We start from the raw sequence: 18,821 nt of genomic DNA, 5'->3' as shown, positions 1-18,821 counted from the left end.
AAAAATGTAGCCCAAGATGATTCTCTGACTGAAGGTAATGAATATAGTCCACCTTCCTCTCCCCCAGTGTCACCACCAGTTACGCCCGTGCAAGCAATACCTAGTACCTCTAGTGCATTGGCACCTATTACATTGCAACAACTAGCGACAGTTATGGATAATTCCCTTGCGGCCTTTCTATCCAAACTGCCAGTTTTTCCTACAAAGCAAGATAGCTCTGTTTTAAGAACAGATTATGAGCAGTCGGAAGCTTTGGGAGGTTTATCTGACGTACCCTCACAACACTCTGATGTAGGGGCGAGGGATGTGATGTCTGAGGGAGAAATTTCTGACTCAGGAAAGGTTTCTCAATGGGCAGATTCAGATTCATTAGCTTTTAAATTTGTTGGAACACCTCCGCGTATTGCTTAGGGAGGTTCTATCCACTCTGGATGATTGTGACCCTATGGTGATTCCAGAGAAATTGTGAAAAATGGACAAATACCTAGAGGTCCCTGTATACACTCATTCGTTTCCGATCCCTAAAAGGGTTGCGGATATTGTTACCAGAGAGTGGGAAAGTCCAGGTGTCCCTTTTGTTCCCCCTCCTATTTTTAAGAAAATGTTCCCCATTACTGACCCCAGGCGGGACTCGTGGCAGACGGTCCCTAAGGTAGAGGGAGCAGTTTCTACGCTGGCTAAGCGCACAACCATTCCAATTGAAGACAGTTGTGCGTTTAAAGATCCTATGGATAAAAAATTAGAAGGTTTACTAAAGAAAATTTTTGTTCAACAAGGGTTCCTTCTACAACCGATCGCCTGCATTATTCCTGTAACTACTGCAGCGGCTTTCTGGTTTGAGGCGCTGGAGGAGTCGCTCCAGAGGGAGACCTCATATGACAAAATTATGGATAGAATTAAAGCTTTAAAGCTGGCTAATTCTTTTATCACAGATGCCGCGTTGCAATTAGCTAAGTTAGCGGCAAAAAATTCAGGTTTCGCCATTATGGCGTGCAGAGCGCTTTGGCTCAAGTCATGGTCGGCCGATGTGTCGTCCAAAACAAAATTACTAAATATCCCTTTCAAGGGAAAGACCCTTTTCAGGGCCGAGTTGAAAGAGATTATTTCGGATATCACCGGGGGTAAGGGCTATGCTCTCCCGCAAGATAGGCCTTTTAAGGCTAAAAACAAGGCTAATTTTCATTCCTTTCACAACTTCAGGAGCGGTCCTGCTTCAACCTCTGCAACTGCAAAGCAAGAGGGTAACGCTTCACAGCCCAAGGCAACCTGGAAGCCTTTGCAGGGCTGGAACAAGGGTAAACAGGCCAAGAAGCCTGCAGCTGCTACTAAGACAGCATGAAGGGGTAGCCCCCGATCCGGGACCGGATCTGGTAGGGGGCAGACTCTCTCTCTTCACTCAGGCTTGGGCAAGAGATGTTCCCGATCCCTGGACATTAGAAATCGTTACTCAGGGATATCTTCTAGAATTCAAGGACTCCCCTCCAAGGGGAAGGTTCCACATTTCTCGTCTGTCTTCAGACTAGACAAAGAAAGAGGCGTTCTTACGCTGTGTAGAAGATCTACTCAAGATGGGAGTGATATATCCAGTTCCAATTACAGAACAAGGACTGGGTTTTTACTCAAACCTGTTTGTGGTTCCCAAAAAGGAAGGAACTTTAAGGCCAATCCTGGATCTAAAAATTCTAAACAAATTCCTCAGAGTTCCATCATTCAAGATGGAGACCATTCGGACAATCTTACCAATGATCCAGGAAGGTCAATATATGACTACCGTGGATCTAAAGGATGCGTACCTACATATTCCTATCCACAAAGATCATCATCAGTTCCTAAGGTTCGCCTTTCTGGACAAGCATTACCAGTTTGTGGCCCTTCCCTTCGGGTTGGCCACCGCTCCCAGAATTTTCACAAAAGTGCTAGGGTCCCTTCTGGCGGTACTAAGACCGCAGGGCATTGCAGTAGCACCTTATCTGGACGACATCTTAATACAGGCGTCGTCTTTTCCCAGAGCCAAAGCTCATACGGAGATTGTTCTGGAACATTAATAGACTCGGTAGAAATGAAGATATTTCTGACGGAGGTCAGAAAATTAAAGCTTTTAACTACTTGCCGAGTTCTTCATTACATTCCTCGGCCATCTGTAGCTCAGTGCATGGAGGTAATCGGATTAATGGTAGCGGCAATGGACGTAGTCCCATTTGCTCGAATACATCTCAGACCACTGCAACTGTGCATGCTCAAACAGTGGAATGGGGATTATGCAGATTTGTCTCCTCAAATACAACTGGACCAGAAAACCAGAGATTCTCTTCTCTGATGGTTGTCTCAGGATCACCTGTCTCAGGGAATGTGTTTCCGCAGACCGGAGTGGATCATTGTAACGACCGACGCCAGTCTGTTAGGCTGGGGTGCGGTCTGGGACTCCCTGAAAGCTCAGGGCCTATGGTCTCGGGAAGAGTCTCTGCTCCCGATAAACATTTTGGAACTGAGAGTGATATTCAACACACTCCAGGCATGGCCTCAACTAGCGGCGGCCAAATTCATCAGATTTCAGTTGGACAACATCACGACTGTAGCGTACATCAATCATCAGGGGGGAACAAAGAGTTTCCTAGCGATGAAGGAAGTAACCAAAATAATCAGGTGGGCGGAGGATCACTCCTGCCATCTATCTGCAATTCACATCCCAGGAGTAGACAACTGGGAGGCGGATTTTCTAAGTCGTCAGACTTTTCACCCGGGGGAGTGGGAACTCCACCCGGAGGTTTTTGCTCAGCTGACCCAGCTATGGGGCATTCCAGAATTGGATCTGATGGCATCCCGTCAGAACACCAAACTTCCTCTTTACGGATCCAGGTCCAGGGACCCCAAGGCGGCATTCATACATGCTCTAGTAGCGCCTTGGTCCTTCAATCTGGCTTATGTCTTTCCACCGTTTCCCCTTCTCCCTCGGCTGGTAGCCAGAATCAAACAGGAGAAGGCTTCGGTAATTCTGATAGCGCCTGCGTGGCCACGCAGGACTTGGTATGCAGACCTAGTGGACATGTCATCTGTCCCACCATGGACACTGCCAACGAGGCAGGATCTTCTAATACAGGGCCCATTCAAGCATCCAAATCTAGTTTCTCTGCAGCTGACTGCTTGGAGATTGAACGCTTAATTCTAGCTAAGCGTGGGTTCTCTGAATCAGTTATAGATACTCTGATCCAGGCTAGAAAGCCTGTCACCAGGAAAATTTACCATAAGATATGGCGGAAATATCTTTGTTGGTGTGAATCCAAGGGTTACTTGTGAAGTAAGATTAGGATTCCAAGGATATTGTCTTTTCTCCAAGAAGGATTGGAGAAAGGTTTGTCGGCTAGTTCCTTAAAGGGACAGATATCTGCTCTGTCTATCCTTTTACACAAGCGTCTGGCAGAAGTACCAGACGTTCAAGCGTTTGCACAGGCTTTAGTCAGAATTAAGCCTGTGTATAAACCTGTGGCTCCTCCATGGAGTCTAAATTTAGTTCTTTCAGTTCTTCAAGGGGTTCCGTTTAAACCTTTACATTCCATAGATATTAAGTTATTATCTTGGAAAGTTTTGTTTTTGGTAGCTATCTCTTCTGCTCGAAGAGTTTCAGAATTGTCTGCTTTGCAGTGTAATTCACCCTATCTGGTGTTCCATGCAGATAAGGTAGTTTTGCGTACCAAACCTGGTTTTCTTCCTAAAGTTGTTTCTAATAAGAATATTAACCAGGAAATCATTGTTCCTTCCCTGTGTCCTAATCCAGCTTCAAAGAAGGAACGGCTTTTACACAACGTTGATGTGGTTCGTGCTTTGAAGTTCTATTTACAAGCAACCAAGGATTTCAGACAGACATCATCCTTGTTTGTTGTCTATTCTGGTAAGAGGAAAGGTCAGAAAGCGACTGCTACCTCTCTTTCCTTCTGGCTGAAAAGCATCATCCGATTGGCTTATGAGACTGCTGGGCAGCAACCTCCTGAACGAATTACAGCTCATTCCACCAGAGCTGTGGCTTCCACATGGGCTTTCAAGAATGAGGCTTCTGTTGAACAGATTTGTAAGGCAGCGACTTGGTCTTCACTGCATACTTTTGCCAAATTTTACAAATTCGATACTTTTGCTTCTTCGGAGGCTATTTTTGGGAGAAAGGTTTTGCAAGCAGTGGTGCCTTCCGTTTAGGTTACCTGTCTTGTTCCCTCCCTTCATCCGTGTCCTAAAGCTTTGGTATTGGTATCCCACAAGTAAGGATGAATCCGTGGACTGGATACACCTTGCAAGAGAAAACAGAATTTATGCTTACCTGATAAATTACTTTCTCTTGCGGTGTATCCAGTCCACGGCCCGCCCTGGCAATTAAGTCAGGTTAAAATTTTTAGTTTAAACTACAGTCACCACTGCACCCTATGGTTTCTCCTTTTTCTCCTAATCGTCGGTCGAATGACTGGGGGGCGGAGCTAGAGGGGGAGCTATATGGACAGCTCTGCTGTGTGCTCTCTTTGCCACTTCCTGTAGGGAATGAGAATATCCCACAAGTAAGGATGAATCCGTGGACTGGATACACCGCAAGAGAAAGTAATTTATCAGGTAAGCATAAATTCTGTTTTCTCTCTGCTTCTTTTTCCTCTTCTTTTTCTTTAATTATTCCCAGTTCGGTTTCCCATTCACACAAGAGGATTGCCTACCTCTTCTGTTACTCTCAATGCCATCTCTGCTCAGTGTGTGTGGATAGGTGTAGGGAGCGCTAACTAAGCAATTACACCAGAGTGCAGCATTCAAATGAGTACATAGATAGATAGATGGATGAATGAAATAAGATTAAGAAATAATACTTCTGTATTCACCAGAATTAGTGGTAATATAATACTATATATTGGAAGTATTAGTTCACTCTTTATGATACCAAACAGGAATATTGAGATTATACTGGTCTATACAGAAAATTATTTAAGGCAATAAGAATTATATTGTTTCAATTAAAAATCTATTTATTAAGTCTATATAAAACCATAAAAGATCATAAAAAACAATAGACAGATTGAGTGCAGAGTTCATAAATAACACATGTGTTTCTTAAAACAAGAATGAAATCACATCTGCGGATACATATGTGTACATAGATAGAAATAAAAAATAAATACAAGTAAAAAAGGTTGGCCAACCTAAAGAGTAAATGTTATGCACTAAAAATCTTAGAAACAAAGTTCTATATATGTATTTGTAAAGTTCATCAATGTGGTAATGTTACAAGTGTTTCTTAGATCCAAAACAATGTTGGTAGGCAATAAGGACGTGCTGTCCCTTGAGTGTAGATTAGTCAATAATTGCCTGTAAGTGCTTGTTAAAATACCTTTATCAGAGAGAAGTTTTTTTTCATTTGTATTACCTTTATCAGAACATGAGCGATCTGAGAGAATTTTTTTCGTTAGTATGCCACTAACAAGGAATCGGTTGAGCGAGCTTTACATCCTGTGTTGGAAAGTTTAGAAGTGGTCCACCGATTTTGAAGCCGCAGCACTCCTGTAGTGTGGGGGGTTTCCAACCACGTAACTTGCTGGTGCCGGCTCTACGGTAAGCGGGTGTTTCCAAAGGAAGCGTTAGTCCTGTGACATGGAGTCTATCCACCGATTTTGAAGCTGCAGCAATCCTGTAGCGTGGAGGGTTTCCAACCACGTAACTTGCTGATGCCGGCTCTATGGTAAGCTGGTGTCTCCAAAGAAAGTGGTAGTCCTGTGGTGTGGAGTATATCCACAACTGATCTTTTTATGTCCACATGACTTGCTAGTGCCTGCTCTACGGCAAGTGAATGTCTCCAAAAACAGTACTGGGTCCTGACTGTTGTCTGTAGAAGTGTATAGCAACGCGTTTCGGCTGTATTCTCAGCCTTTTTCAAGCAATCTTCAAGAGCTTTGAGGGGGCCCTTTGGTTTTGGGAGCTTACACAACCCAGCGCAGGGAATATAAACCTCTACTTCATCTCTGCTCAGTGACCTTGTATATTTCTGTCCCTTGGTATCTCAGTTTGTCCTCTTTCCTTCCTTGATATCTTTAATGTTTTAACATTGTGGGAGTTTCCTACGCTTACATTTGCCATCTCAGGTGGTCTGTTTTGGTACAGACACAGTATATAATTCTATTTCACAAGCTCATGAACATAAGATAAATCAATATATATACTTAATGATCAAATCAATGTTGTCATATTCGGAGTGACAGCACATGAAGGCCTAACTTTTCTCCTTATCAGATGCATGACTCCTTTGCTGTCTGCAGTCTATGCTGTTTTTCATTTTGTCTGTCCCTCCTACGATTTGTGTAGATTAAAAAAATAAAAAATAATAATAATATAGAAAATGGCAGGAGCAAGAAGTGGAGAAGCCCACAGAGCAGTGCTGAAAAGCATTGGCCATCTCCAAGTGGATGATAACCTAGATGAACAGAATTTTTCTTTTGTCATTCTGAACATGAAGGATGTGTGTGTGTATATATACTGTATGTATATATATATATATATATATATATATAAAGAAACACTTAGAGTGGCCCATCATTTTAAGCTAAACTCTTAAAAAAGCTTATGCTAATAATAAGGATATATATTTGCTTCTTTGTTTTGTTTAAATCAATATTTATTTGTCTGCAGGAGAGGCTTTAGGTTTGAAAGAACCATTTAAAGTACCATTTGCACTATTTGAATCGTACCCAGAAGATTTCTACGTAGAAGGTCTTCCTGAGGGTGTTCCATTCCGTAGACCATCAACATTTGGGATCCCAAGATTAGAAAAGATTCTCAGAAACAAATCCAAGATCAAATTCATTATAAAAAAGTATGGATATAGATTTTGTTATTGGAAGGTGCTGAACATTTGCAAATGTGTTATTTCATATTAAATTTATTTTGTTTTGTCAGGCCAGAAATGTTTGAAAATGCTGCCAAAGAACCCCAAATTCACTACCCACAAGCAAGTAAGTACCATTCTTAAAGGGACTTAAAAGTTAATTTGGTTTATGCATCAGACATTATTCACTGCTTTGCCACTTATGGATAAATATAAGAAGCATCATGTAGGGGCTCAGGGTTCTGCATTTCACGGAATGCAACAAGCTTCTTTGGGCAGTATAAGCACTACAATTTTTAAAATTAAATTACAAGAAACACAGGGTAGATAATTAAAACTGTATTAGAAAGTTGTTGTGTTTATACATTATATGGGGGCATACAATTTTGAGTTTAACCCCATTGCCCAAATGGATCTCTATCTACGTCATCCTTTGTTGGTGCTGGTGGGAAGTGTGGTAGGGAACTTCAGAGGGGGCCCTACAAAATTATCGTGTGGAGGATGAGGGGGGACCCATACATTGCAGAAAAAAATGTATTAAACAAAAAATACTATAAACTGGGTATTGGCAGACAGCTGCCAGTACCTAAGATGGCTGCCACTAGTGGGAAGGGGGAAAGTTAAAAAGCTGTTTGGGAGGGATCAGGGAGTTGGCAGGGTTGAGAAGGTGGCAGACAAAAAATAATAATTAAAAAAGAACAACTGGCAGACTGCCAGGACCTAAGATGCTGGTGAGGAGTGTGGCGGGGTAGCTGTTTGGGAGCGATCAGGTAGAGATCAGGGAGGGTGGAAAGTGTCAGGTGAGAGGATAAATCCCTACATTACAATGCTATTACCCTTACCAGCTAAAAGGCTTAAATACTCCTCCCACTAACCCCAGGAGGTTGGCAGAGACGTGTCAGAATTTTTTAATTTTATTTTTTTGTCTCTTATGGAGGGTAGTACTCTTCGGCATGGGACAGGAGTTTTAAGTAGTCCTGTCAGTCTCTCAGTGAGGGCTTGGATGAAAGTTAGAGTCCGGAGATGCAGTGAGAGTCTTTCTGCGAAACCATCCCGACTCATATTAACAGCTCCTCAAGCAATCGGCGTTGTCGAACTTCGCTCCTCTGCCTGCTTTCTTCTCTCAAGTCCATGGCAGAGGCGATGCCACTATTCGTCACACTTGAAAGGCCGTGTTCCTGTTTCACGGCATAGATTCCAGTAAGATCGTTTAATTTTACTTTGTCGTCAATGTACTGTAATGTGAATGTTTTCCCGAGAGGTTACCACACCTTTACGGGTCTAACTATATGACATATGGGTCTCAGTGAGTCTCTGTTATTATCTTGGAATTGAGGGTTAATATCTCCTGAGGGGGTTATTGAACAGGGGGGTTTATAATCATGATTATGTGATTCAACCTGCGTTTGTGTGATATTTATAGGCTCGTGGTTGGAACTTTGAGGCCTTTGGAAGTGACGCAGCCTTTTTGGTTGGGCAAGCTTTTTTGGACTGTTTGGTTCACCTTGTGTTCAGGCGTGATTGCGTTCCGTTCCCTATTTCCGCATTCCTGACAGTGTGGCGAAGGAGATATTCTAGTCTGCAGGGGTCTGGTCATAGGAGGTGGTGAGTGCCCCAGCCATTGTGGGTGTCATGTGCCATTTTTGTTTTCATACTTTAAACCATATTGATATTTCCTCTATCCAGTTATGGAGGATTCTGATGCAGAGACTGTGCTCGTTTCAGATTCAGTTACCGAGGATTCTGATACGAGACTATTTTGATTTCAGATTCTGTGTCCGGGGAGGAATCCAGATTGGCCTCGTTGACACGTCGGCTAGTTTTGTTCCGTATGCCATTTTAGAGCGCCTTGTTCCTCGGGCTCGGGGAATCAAAGGACTGCTGAGCCATCCGCCTCTGAGGGTCCTGTCCTCCGAGAGGCGAATTCCCTACCATTTCATACTTCTACACATGTGGGTAACCCAGTTTCTGATTCCTCCATGCAGGGTCACGTGTTCCCCCCGGAGGTTGCAGCACGTTTTCGCTTCCACATAATGTTGGCGATTGTTCGTCCGCAGAGTCCAGACGTTTATTTGAGAATTTACTCGTGCCCTATTGTCCCGGGCCTTCCGCCTTGGCGAGGGCTCTACGGTTCCCCGCGAGTGTAACTGTCCCTGAGTGTTGTGCCTTTCGTTACAGGATTGTGCGCCTTCGCGTATTGCTCAGACATGTTTTTCAGTTATTGTGACCCTATCGTTACCAGATATGGGGATTTTCAGTCTGCTAATTTGAATGTTGCACTTCATTAGACATTTGGGGATGAGGTTATCTCCTAATTGTCATTTGTTTCAGATCTTTCCCAGTTTTTGAAAGATAGGACTCCGTTTGGCTGGTCCTGCGGGTAGGCCTGTGTCTTTTTTTAGGCGTTAAGCTCCCGGGTTGCCTTATATTTTATTTATATCCGATGGGATGTCTGTTTTCTGTTTTTTCCCCTATGAGGGACAATTTATGCAGCTTGCTGGTAGGACCCTAGGTTCAGGCTGGTCCTGTCGGGTTTGTTCGGTCTTGCGGCTGTTCAGACACGTGGCGCTGTTCTGCTCGGCTGGTTCGGTAGAAGCGCCAAGTGCTCAGGTTATCATTGGTTTTTTTTTCATGTTCAACTAAGCATTCTTGAGGACCTGTGGGTCAGTGAGGCGGGAAGGAATGTCCAGTCCTTAAAGCCTTCAGTCATAGATGGTTGGGCAGTGGAGTTTCCCGCTGCATTACTCTATCTGACATCTGATTTCATCAGAACCTAGAGCCTCCTCCATGTGGTGGACTGTTGGAGGGCTTAACGCCCCTTACCTCAGTTAAGCAGTTTGGCCTTCATTTTTAGGCCTCTGGATTTGTCCTTTTGGGCTTGATCCAACAGTACAGGATAGCTGTCTAGCATGCGGAAGGTTTGCAGTTTGAAACCAGTTGCAGCTCTTCACACCTTGCAGGTGTACGCGTAAGCTGTTTATAGTGTATCTAGATCCAGCTCTTACTCTTTGACGTGTACTGTCTGTCTGAGTTATAAGAGATCTTTGGGTCTTTATCCATTGTCTCCAGGTGAGTTGGATCTCCTTTTAGGGATCTGTGTTTCCGGGTGATGGTTGTTCCCTGCGGGGACTTTGTTTAGCTCGGGGTTTTCGGGAGCTGGGTAGGCTTAGTGCCTTTTTCTTCCTTGTGACCTCTGCTTGTGCGGAGGTGATAGGGAGACTAGTCCTGCTAGTAGGATTTTGACCTCAAGGTATCCCTTGGTTGTCCGGAGGCTTTGAGAAGTATCTTCATACGACTTATAGCTCCTTGAAGCGTTGGATTTTAGATATGGGGTGGTTCCTTCCCTTGGTCGGGGATTTCGAGTTCTTCTCGCTATCCGGATTCTCTGGATATGCATCCCTTGTGTCTGGCTATTTGGCCAGTTGGGGTGTTTAGTTCTAGGGTAAGGTTTGCCTGAACTATTAGGTGCCCGGAACTGTTTTTCTCCCTGAGACTTCCAGTTGCTTAATCTTCGCTTGGCCTTTTTCCTGACCCAGTTTTGGGTGGTTTTGGAATCTTGGATCTCAGGGCTGGTCGGGGTTGTGGGAACTTGGGCTATGTCCTTACTCCATCTACCTGACCTGGTCATGGTTGGCTAGGTTTTCGGAGTATTTTTTACTCTTTGCCACAAGAGTAGCCCATGTCATCTAGTGATAACTGTGTGGCTTGCGCCTCAAGGGTTGTTGGTTCATACCCAGCTGCTGGTGCTGGATGTCCAATTTCTGGTGCGCCTTAGGGTTGCATTCCCCTGGTCAGCTTGCCAGTGTTCCCGTGGATTCCCTGCTCTGCATGTGAAAGGGTTGGCTGTGCCTCTGCTTTTCATGCTACTTGTACTTTCTAGGACATCTGTGTTGGGAATTTATCTTCCCATTAGCCGGTGGTTTCGGGCCTTGAGGAGTTGTTGCCCTTCCGGCATCATCCCTTTTCTTTAAGAGATATTCTCCTCCCTATGGAGATGGAGTCCTTGCTTGGGGCTTCTCCTGGATGGGAGGCGGAAAGGTGGGATTGGTTCCCCCTGGGGTCTTGCTGGCTCCAAGTCAGACTTGTTGGGCCTTTATTTTGATAGATCCTTAGGTCTATGGCCTTGTTGTCTGTTTTCAGAGTTGGGTTGTACTTGTACTCTGTGAGGATGACTGTGCTATCCTTACGCTCGTTCCTGTACCTGTTTCGGGATTTTTTGTTCCCATGTCTTGGATCCCTGAGGCTGGGTTGGTCCAGCTGGGTGTGGGTCTGTAGGTCAGGATGGCCGAGTGGTCTAAGGTGCTGCGTTCAGTTCGCAGTCTCCTTTGGATGTGTTAGCTCAGTCTGCTAAGGTATAGATTTTCCTTTCAACTTGCTTCATTGATTTCAGAAGGTGTTTACTCTTCCTTCGGGTTTTGAGGGTATACTCTCCTTCTCGGGGGGGTCTCAATTGAGGTTTTGTGTTCCCCTTTTTAGGGACCTGTGTGTAGGTCTGGCGACTTAGGTTGCCTGGAGCGTGCCCTCTGTCCGGGGGATGCTTTTGTGGTCTGTTTCTTGCTTGACTGCTTCTTCCTCGCAAGTACTCTCTGTATCGTCCTGTTATGGACTCTGTGTTATCAAACTTGGGGTTTTTCACCTGGGTGTATTACATACTTTTTCATGGTCGAATGCCTTGGTATTCTATGGTCGGACACTGGGAGGACTTTGCCTCTTCAGTTGCATTCCGTGCTTGCAGGATGTTGGAGAGACGTCTGTTCTGTCTCTGTGCCCGGTCTTATCCCGGGTTTTGGCTGGTATAGGAGTGGCCTCCTTTCCCTGTCTGGGTCCCTTTGGGTCTCTGTGAGCTGGACTCACTTTTGGAGGTGTTCTTTTTTTGTATTAGGGGACCTTTCGGTTTCCTCGGTTCTCCTTTGGCTTGTTCCCTTGGGGGTTTTGGCTGGTGTCCCCTTCATTTGTGGGGGGTGAGTGGTGGTGGACCGTCTGTCGGGCGACGATGTCTCCTGGAGGACTGTTGGCTCAGTCGAGTCCGTTTGCAGTCTCAAGTTTGGCTTCTGGACTAACTGCGAGTCAGTGCCTTTGGGGCTTTTCCTCTTAAAATTTTCTCAGCTTCGGACAAAGCAGGGTTTTTTATTGGCTCTATAGCTTGGGTATTTTTTTCCCAAAAGTAATGAATGCAGCTGTGGACTCTTTCCATTTAAGAAGAAAAACATAAATTATGCTTAACTGATAATTACCTTTTCTTCTGATGGAAAGAGTCCACAGCTCCATACCCGTAATTTTGTGTGGGGCGTCCTTACATCTTCTGGCACCTTTCACCCTGATATTTAATCTGCTGTTCCTTGTGCCTCGGCAGAATAACTGGGGGATGAGGGGAGTGGGAGGAGTATTTAAGCCTTTGGCTGGGGTGTCTTTGCCTCCTCCTGGTGACCAGGTTCTTATTTCCCAAAAGTAATGAATGCAGCTGTGGAGTCTTTCCATCAGAAGAAAAGGTAATTATCAGGTAAGTATAATTTATGGGGGGGTTTTTAGTGACAAACCCAAACACCTAGATTACCAGTTTTGCGTTAGAGGCTGTGCAGTGTTAACGAGCAGTTTATGCTCACCGCTCACTTACAGACAGAGATGGTATTACGGGTTTTTACAAACCTGTCGTTAAAAGACAAGAAGTGAATGTTGAGCAAAATTTTGCTCATTACCGCACTCCAATACCAGCGCTGCTTACGTTAGCGGTGAGCTGGTGTAACGTGCTCGTGCACGATTTCCCCATAGGAATCAACGGGGAGAGCCGGATGAAAAAAAGTCTAACACTGCAAAAAAGCAGCGTTTAGCTCCTAACGCAGCCCCATTGATTCCTATGGGGAAATAAAATTTATGTCTACACTTAACACCCTAACATGAACCCTGAGTCTAAACACCCCTAATCTTACACTTATTAACCCCTAATCTGCTGCCCCGACATCGCCGACACCTGCATTATATTATTAACCCCTAATCTGCCGCACACCGCCGCCACCTACATTATACTTATGACCCTCTAATCTGCTGCCCCCAACATCGCCAACACCTACATTATATTTATTAACCCCTAATCTTCCTCCCCCAAATGTCGACGCAACCTACCTACACTTATTAACCCCTAATCTGCCGCCCCCAACGTCGCCGCCACTATAATAAACATATTAACCCCTAAATCTAACCCTAACCCCCCTAACTTAAATATAATTTAAATAAATCTAAATAAAATTACTATAATTAACTAAATTATTACTATTTAAAACTAAATACTTACCTATAAAATAAACCCTAAAATAGCTACAATATAACTAATAATTACATTGTATCTAGTTTAGGGTTTATTTTTATTTTACAGGCAAGTTTGTATTTATTTTAACTAGGTAGAATAGTTACTAAATAGTTATTAACTATTTAATAAACTACCTAGCTAAAATAAATATAAAAGTACCTGTAAAATAAACCCTAACCTAAGTTACAATAACACCTAACACTACACTATAATTAAATTAATTCCCTAAATTAAATACAATTAAATAGAATTAGCTAAAGTACAAAAAACCCCACTAAATTACAGAAAATAATAAACAAATTACAGGTGGCCCTCGCTTTACAACGGTTCAATTTACACCGTTTCAGAATAACAACCTTTTTTTCCAGTCATGTGACTGCTATTGAAAAGCATTGAGTGCATTTATTAAAATAGCCAGTAGGTGGAGCTGTCTGCTTATGTTGCAGCCAAGTAAGCTGAAATTAATCAGTTTAACCAGACCTGAGCTACCGAGCAGATTTCAAAGGAACAAGATCTTCCTGTCTATAAATCAGTCCAGATTGGAATGCATAGATAGAACTGTTTTCCGAAAAATGCAAGTGAAGTCTGTGTTGTGTGATTATTTTATTAGGTTTATAATGCTGTTTAGCAAATGTTTTTGTTCATTTAACTTTTTAGTTAGTTTAGTTATATATTTATTATATATATTTTAGTTAGTTTAATTATATATTCTGTGTTGTGTGATTATTTTATTAGGTTTATAATGCTGTTTAGCATTTAAAGTATTCATTTCAAAGCTTTAAAAATAATGTATTAGGTGTTACTTATGACAATTTTGAGAGGGGCCTGGAACCTATCTCCCTCACTTCCCATTGACTTACATTATAAACTGGGTTTCAATTTACAACGGTTTCGATTTACAACCATTCCTTCTGGAACCTAACCCCGGCGTAAACTGAGGGCTACCTGTACAAGATTTTTAAACTAATTACACCTAATCTAATCCTCCTAACAAAATAACCCCCCCCCCCCAAAAAAAATAAAAAAGCCCTACCCTACACTAAATTACAAATAGCCCTTAAAAGGGCCTTTTGCGGGGCATTGCCCCAAAGTAATCCGCTCTTTTACCTGTAAAAAAAATTACAAATCCCCCCAATATTAAACCCACCACCCACACAACCAACCCTACTCTAAAACCCACCCAATACCCCCTTAAAAAAACCTAACACTAACCCCTTGAAGATCACCTTACCGGGAGAAGTCTTCATCCAACCGGGCCGAAGTCCTCAACGAATCCGGCAGAAGTGGTCCTCTAGACGGGCAGAAGTGGTCCTCCAGACGGGCAGAAGTCTTCATCCAGACTGCATCTTCTATCTTTATCCATCCGGCGCAGAGCGGGTCCATATTCAAGACATCCAACACTGAGCATCCTCTTCTTTCCACGGCGACTGAAGAATGAAGGTACCTTTAAGTGACGTCATCCAAGATGGCGTCCCTTCAATTCCGATTGGCTGATACAATTCTATCAGCCAATCGGAATTAAGGTAGAAAAAATCCTATTGGCTGATGCAATCAGCCAATAGGATTGAGCTGACATTCTATTGGCCGATTGGAATAACCAATAGAATGCCAGATCAATCCTATTGCATCAGCCAATAGGATTTTTCCTACCTTAATTCCGATTGGCTGATAGAATTCTATCAGCCAATTGCAATCTAAGGGACGCCATCTTGGATGACGTCACTTAAAGGAACCTTTATTCTTCAGTCGCCGTGGAAAGAAGAGGATGCTCCGCGTCGGATGTCTTGAAGATGGACCCGCTACGCGCCGGATGGATGAAGATAGAAGATGCCGTCTGGATGAAGACTTCTGCCCGTCTGGAGGATCATTTCTGCCCGTCTGGAGGACCACTTCTGCCGGATTTGTTGAGGACTTCGGCCCGGTTGGATGAAGACTCCTCCCGGTAAGGTGATCTTCAAGGAGTTAGTGATAGGTTTTTTTAAGGGGGTATTGGGTGGGTTTTAGAGTAGGGTTGGTTGTGTGGGTGGTGGGTTTTAATGTTGGGGGGGATTTGTAATTTTTTTTACAGGTAAAAGAGCTGATTGCTTTGGGGCAATGCCCCGCAAAAGGCCCTTTTAAGGGCTATTTGTAATTTAGTGTAGGGTAGGGCTTTTTTTTATTTTGGGGGGCTTTTTTATTTTAGGTGTATTTAGTTTAAAAATCTTGTAATTTGTTTATTATTTTCTGTAATTTAGTGTTTGTTTGTTTTTTGTACTTTAGCTAATTTTATTTAATTGTATTTATTTGTATTTAATTTAGGGAATTAATTTAATTGTAGTGTAGTGTTAGATGTTAGTGTAACTTAGGTTAGGTTTTATTTTACATGTAAATTTGTCTTTATTTTAGCTAGGTAGTTTATTAAATATTTAATAACTATTTAATAACTATTCTACCTAGTTAAAATAAATACAAAGTTGCCTGTAAAATAAAAATAAACCATAAGATAGCTACAATGTAACTATTAGTTATATTGTAGCTATCTTAGGGTTTATTTTATAGGTAAGTATTTAGTTTTAAATAGGAGTAATTTTGTTAATTATAGTAATTTTATTTAGATTTATTTAAATTATATTTAAGTTAGGGGGGGTTAGGGTTAGACTTAGATTTAGGGGTTAATAACTTTAGTATAGTGGCGGCAGATTAGGGGTTAATAAGTGTAGGTAGGTGTTGGCGATGTCAGGGACGGCAGATTAGGGGTTAATAATATTTAACTAATGTTTGCGAGGCGGGAGTGCGGCGGTTTAGGGGTTAATATATTTATTATAGTGGCGGCGATGTCGGGTTCGGCAGATTAGGGGTTAAAATTTGTATTTTAGTGTTTGCGATGGGGGGTTCTCGGTTTAGGGGTTAATAGGTAGTTTATGGGTGTTAGTGTACTTTTTAGCACTTTAGTTAAGAGTTTTATGCTACGGCATTGAAGTGTAAAACTCATAACTACTGACTAAAATGCGGTACCAGTCTTGACAGGAGAGGGTGTACCGCTCACTTTTTGGCAGACTCGTAATACCGGCGCTATGCAAGTCCCATTGAAAAAAGAGGATACGCAATTTACGTAAGTGGATTTGCGGTATTTCCAAGTCTAGCCAAAAAAGTGAGCGGTGAGCCTGTACCTTCAAGACTCGTAATACCAGCGGGCGTTAAAAAGTAGTGTCAGGACCGGCCAACGCTGCTTTTTAAGCCTAACGCACAACTCGTAATCTACCCGAAAGTTTGTGAAAAAGTACATTTTTAAAAAAATATATATATATATATATATATATGATCTAATTTGGCTGCAAAATGGTGGAATGAAATATAGTGAATGGGCCCGGATGAATACATTGTGTTGTCTACTTAAACAAAATATATAGTTTTAATAGGTTAAATGGACATGAAACCCAGAATTTTTCTTTCATTATTCAGATAGAGTCTACTTCTATTAGCAAATTTTCTTTTTTCTCTTTGTTTTTTTTTTTTGTTTGTTTTTTTTAAATGCAGGGACATAAGCTCAGGAGTGTTCACTTATCTGGAGCACTATATTGCAGCAGTTTTGCAAGAATGTTATCCATTTGCAAAAACACTAGATGGCAGCACTATTTACTGCCATGTAGTGCTCCAGGTGCCTACCTAGGTATCTCTTCAACAAAGAATACCATGGGAACAAAGCAAATTTGATAATAGAAGTAAATTGGAAACATTTTTAAAACTGTATGCTCTATCTGAATCACACAATAAATGTTTTGAGTTTTATAGCCCTTTAAGGTTATTAATTTAGTTTTCACTAATACAAGTCCATTGTTTTCATGTTTTTTTCTCATCAAGAAAGAGCAAATGTCCACACTACCCCCGTTGTCACCGCTTCTGGACTTGAAGATCTTAATATAATACAAGTGACTATACCAGGTAGGTGATATAACTACATTTTTAAATATTTTCCATGCAATGGGGGGGATTTTTCCTTTTTTTGCTCCCAAAAGGAGGAGGTTAGTGACCTGAGTATGGTAGAGTTGGGAGATTGTGATAGCTCAGGGTAGTATTTTAACCACCAGACTTTATACACATGTTCCTAATCCACACCTTTACTTTTTAGCTCCTGATATTAGATGCATTTGGATTCTGTTTAGTTTCTTTTTTTTTTTTTATTCTTTATTGAGGAACTAAGATTAGGCATACAAACAGTATAAACAGACAAGATAAATTGCAATATAGTAGATTGTCATATCATACCAGAGGGAAAATATGCAGTCCATCTTAGTTCTATAGTAATATGTAAAGTCCTCTGCACTTCTCCTCCACAAAATAATGAACATTGAAAGATAGATTAATACACAATGCCTATATAAAAGCTAGCCTTCCACAACAAACCCAAAAGGCCACTCTTGGGCCTTAAACCATAAGTCTTGAGAGTGAGGGAAGGTGTAATAGAGTGAAGAGACCACTTTTGGATCTCCCTAAGATGACCTCAGATTTTATATTTTGTTGTTTAAGTAATATAGTGAGATATGGAGGTATGTTGCGTTGTATGTAAAAAAGTGCTAGACAATCCTGCATGCTAGGTAAGGAAAATAAGGATAATATTATGTTGTACAGCAAGATGCACTATAAAAAAATTACGAAGGGTTGCGGTATAAGCAAGATAAACCGCGGAGGTAGTCCTTCTAAAGAAAAGCCGGCTCTAACCTCGTAGATTAATACAACCATATATACAATCTCAGGGATATATGAGGGAAAAATAGGAATAAGCTGAGCGCATGTTGAACTAAAGGTGTACCTAGCATATTGGAATTTCAAAATCTATGCTCACAAAACCGACATGTTTTATGTGATTTATTTATGAAGTAGTGAATGGTAAGGCCCTAAATTGTAGAATGGATGCAAGTCCAGCCTGCCTTGGAAGCATGATGGAGGTTGTAGGGCAAAGCTATGTGTCGGAGTATATTAACGGCTACAGCAGTTGAGCATGCAGCAATAACCGACTGGGAAAGCTAGAGAAAGGTAGTCTACTAAATCCATACATAATTTACCCACATTAGGTAAGCATTGCCTAAGTAATATTATCAATTTGCACATTTTAGGGCGTAAGTTTAGCTCAAAGTGTAAAATCATACCTCTAAGCATAAAAAACATTAGCAGTTATAACGGTATCTATAACGCGGTGAAATTAGTATGGCTAGAATAAAGGGTCTACAGTCTCGGTACTAGTGGTGTCTATGCAGATTAAGTGCCAAGATGCGACTACTCTGGGGCTAAACCAAATGTAGGTTTGTATTTAACTTTATTAAGCAAGTAAACCACATCACTCGGGTATGGGCCCTATACCCAAGGACAGGTGTGTGAATTATATTGATAAATTAGGTCGTTACTAACAGTCCAGCCAACATTGGTAGGCCTCTCAGTCACCAGCCCAAAGATGTAAGAGTAAGAATTTACGGCATGTCGCCCTGCAATCACATTTGGACTATTAATTCTGACCCTTGTTCTGGGCTTTAATTCAAGGTCTAAGGTTATGCGGATGTAATGTAAGGTGTAGGACCAACATTAGCTAACGGGAATAATACAGAAAAACAAATAAGATAATTTTCTGCAATTAAAGGTTAGACAGGAATATATTAGCTGTTCCCAGGAGCCAATGAGAACCCCCTAAACATAGAAACAGTT

The 18,821-nt window shown here is 42.0% G+C and overlaps 1 protein-coding gene across 2 annotated transcripts in view; it reads left to right on the top strand.

Annotated features, from left to right (window-relative positions):
• The window catches only part of GTF2I (general transcription factor IIi), a 456,346-nt gene that overhangs the window by 325,993 nt on the left and 111,532 nt on the right, over positions 1–18,821 (top strand). For both annotated transcript variants that reach the window (XM_053707479.1, XM_053707477.1), the window contains 3 exons: positions 6,646–6,829; positions 6,913–6,968; positions 16,986–17,066. In XM_053707479.1, coding sequence (XP_053563454.1) covers positions 6,646–6,829; positions 6,913–6,968; positions 16,986–17,066 — 321 coding nt within the window. The remainder of the gene's footprint in view (positions 1–6,645; positions 6,830–6,912; positions 6,969–16,985; positions 17,067–18,821) is intronic.

The sequence above is a fragment of the Bombina bombina genome, chromosome 3, assembly GCF_027579735.1.
Source record: "Bombina bombina isolate aBomBom1 chromosome 3, aBomBom1.pri, whole genome shotgun sequence".
Lineage (NCBI taxonomy): Eukaryota > Metazoa > Chordata > Amphibia > Anura > Bombinatoridae > Bombina > Bombina bombina.
The sequence above is the reverse complement of the archived record's forward strand: the minus strand, read 5'-3'. Positions and strand labels throughout refer to the sequence as shown.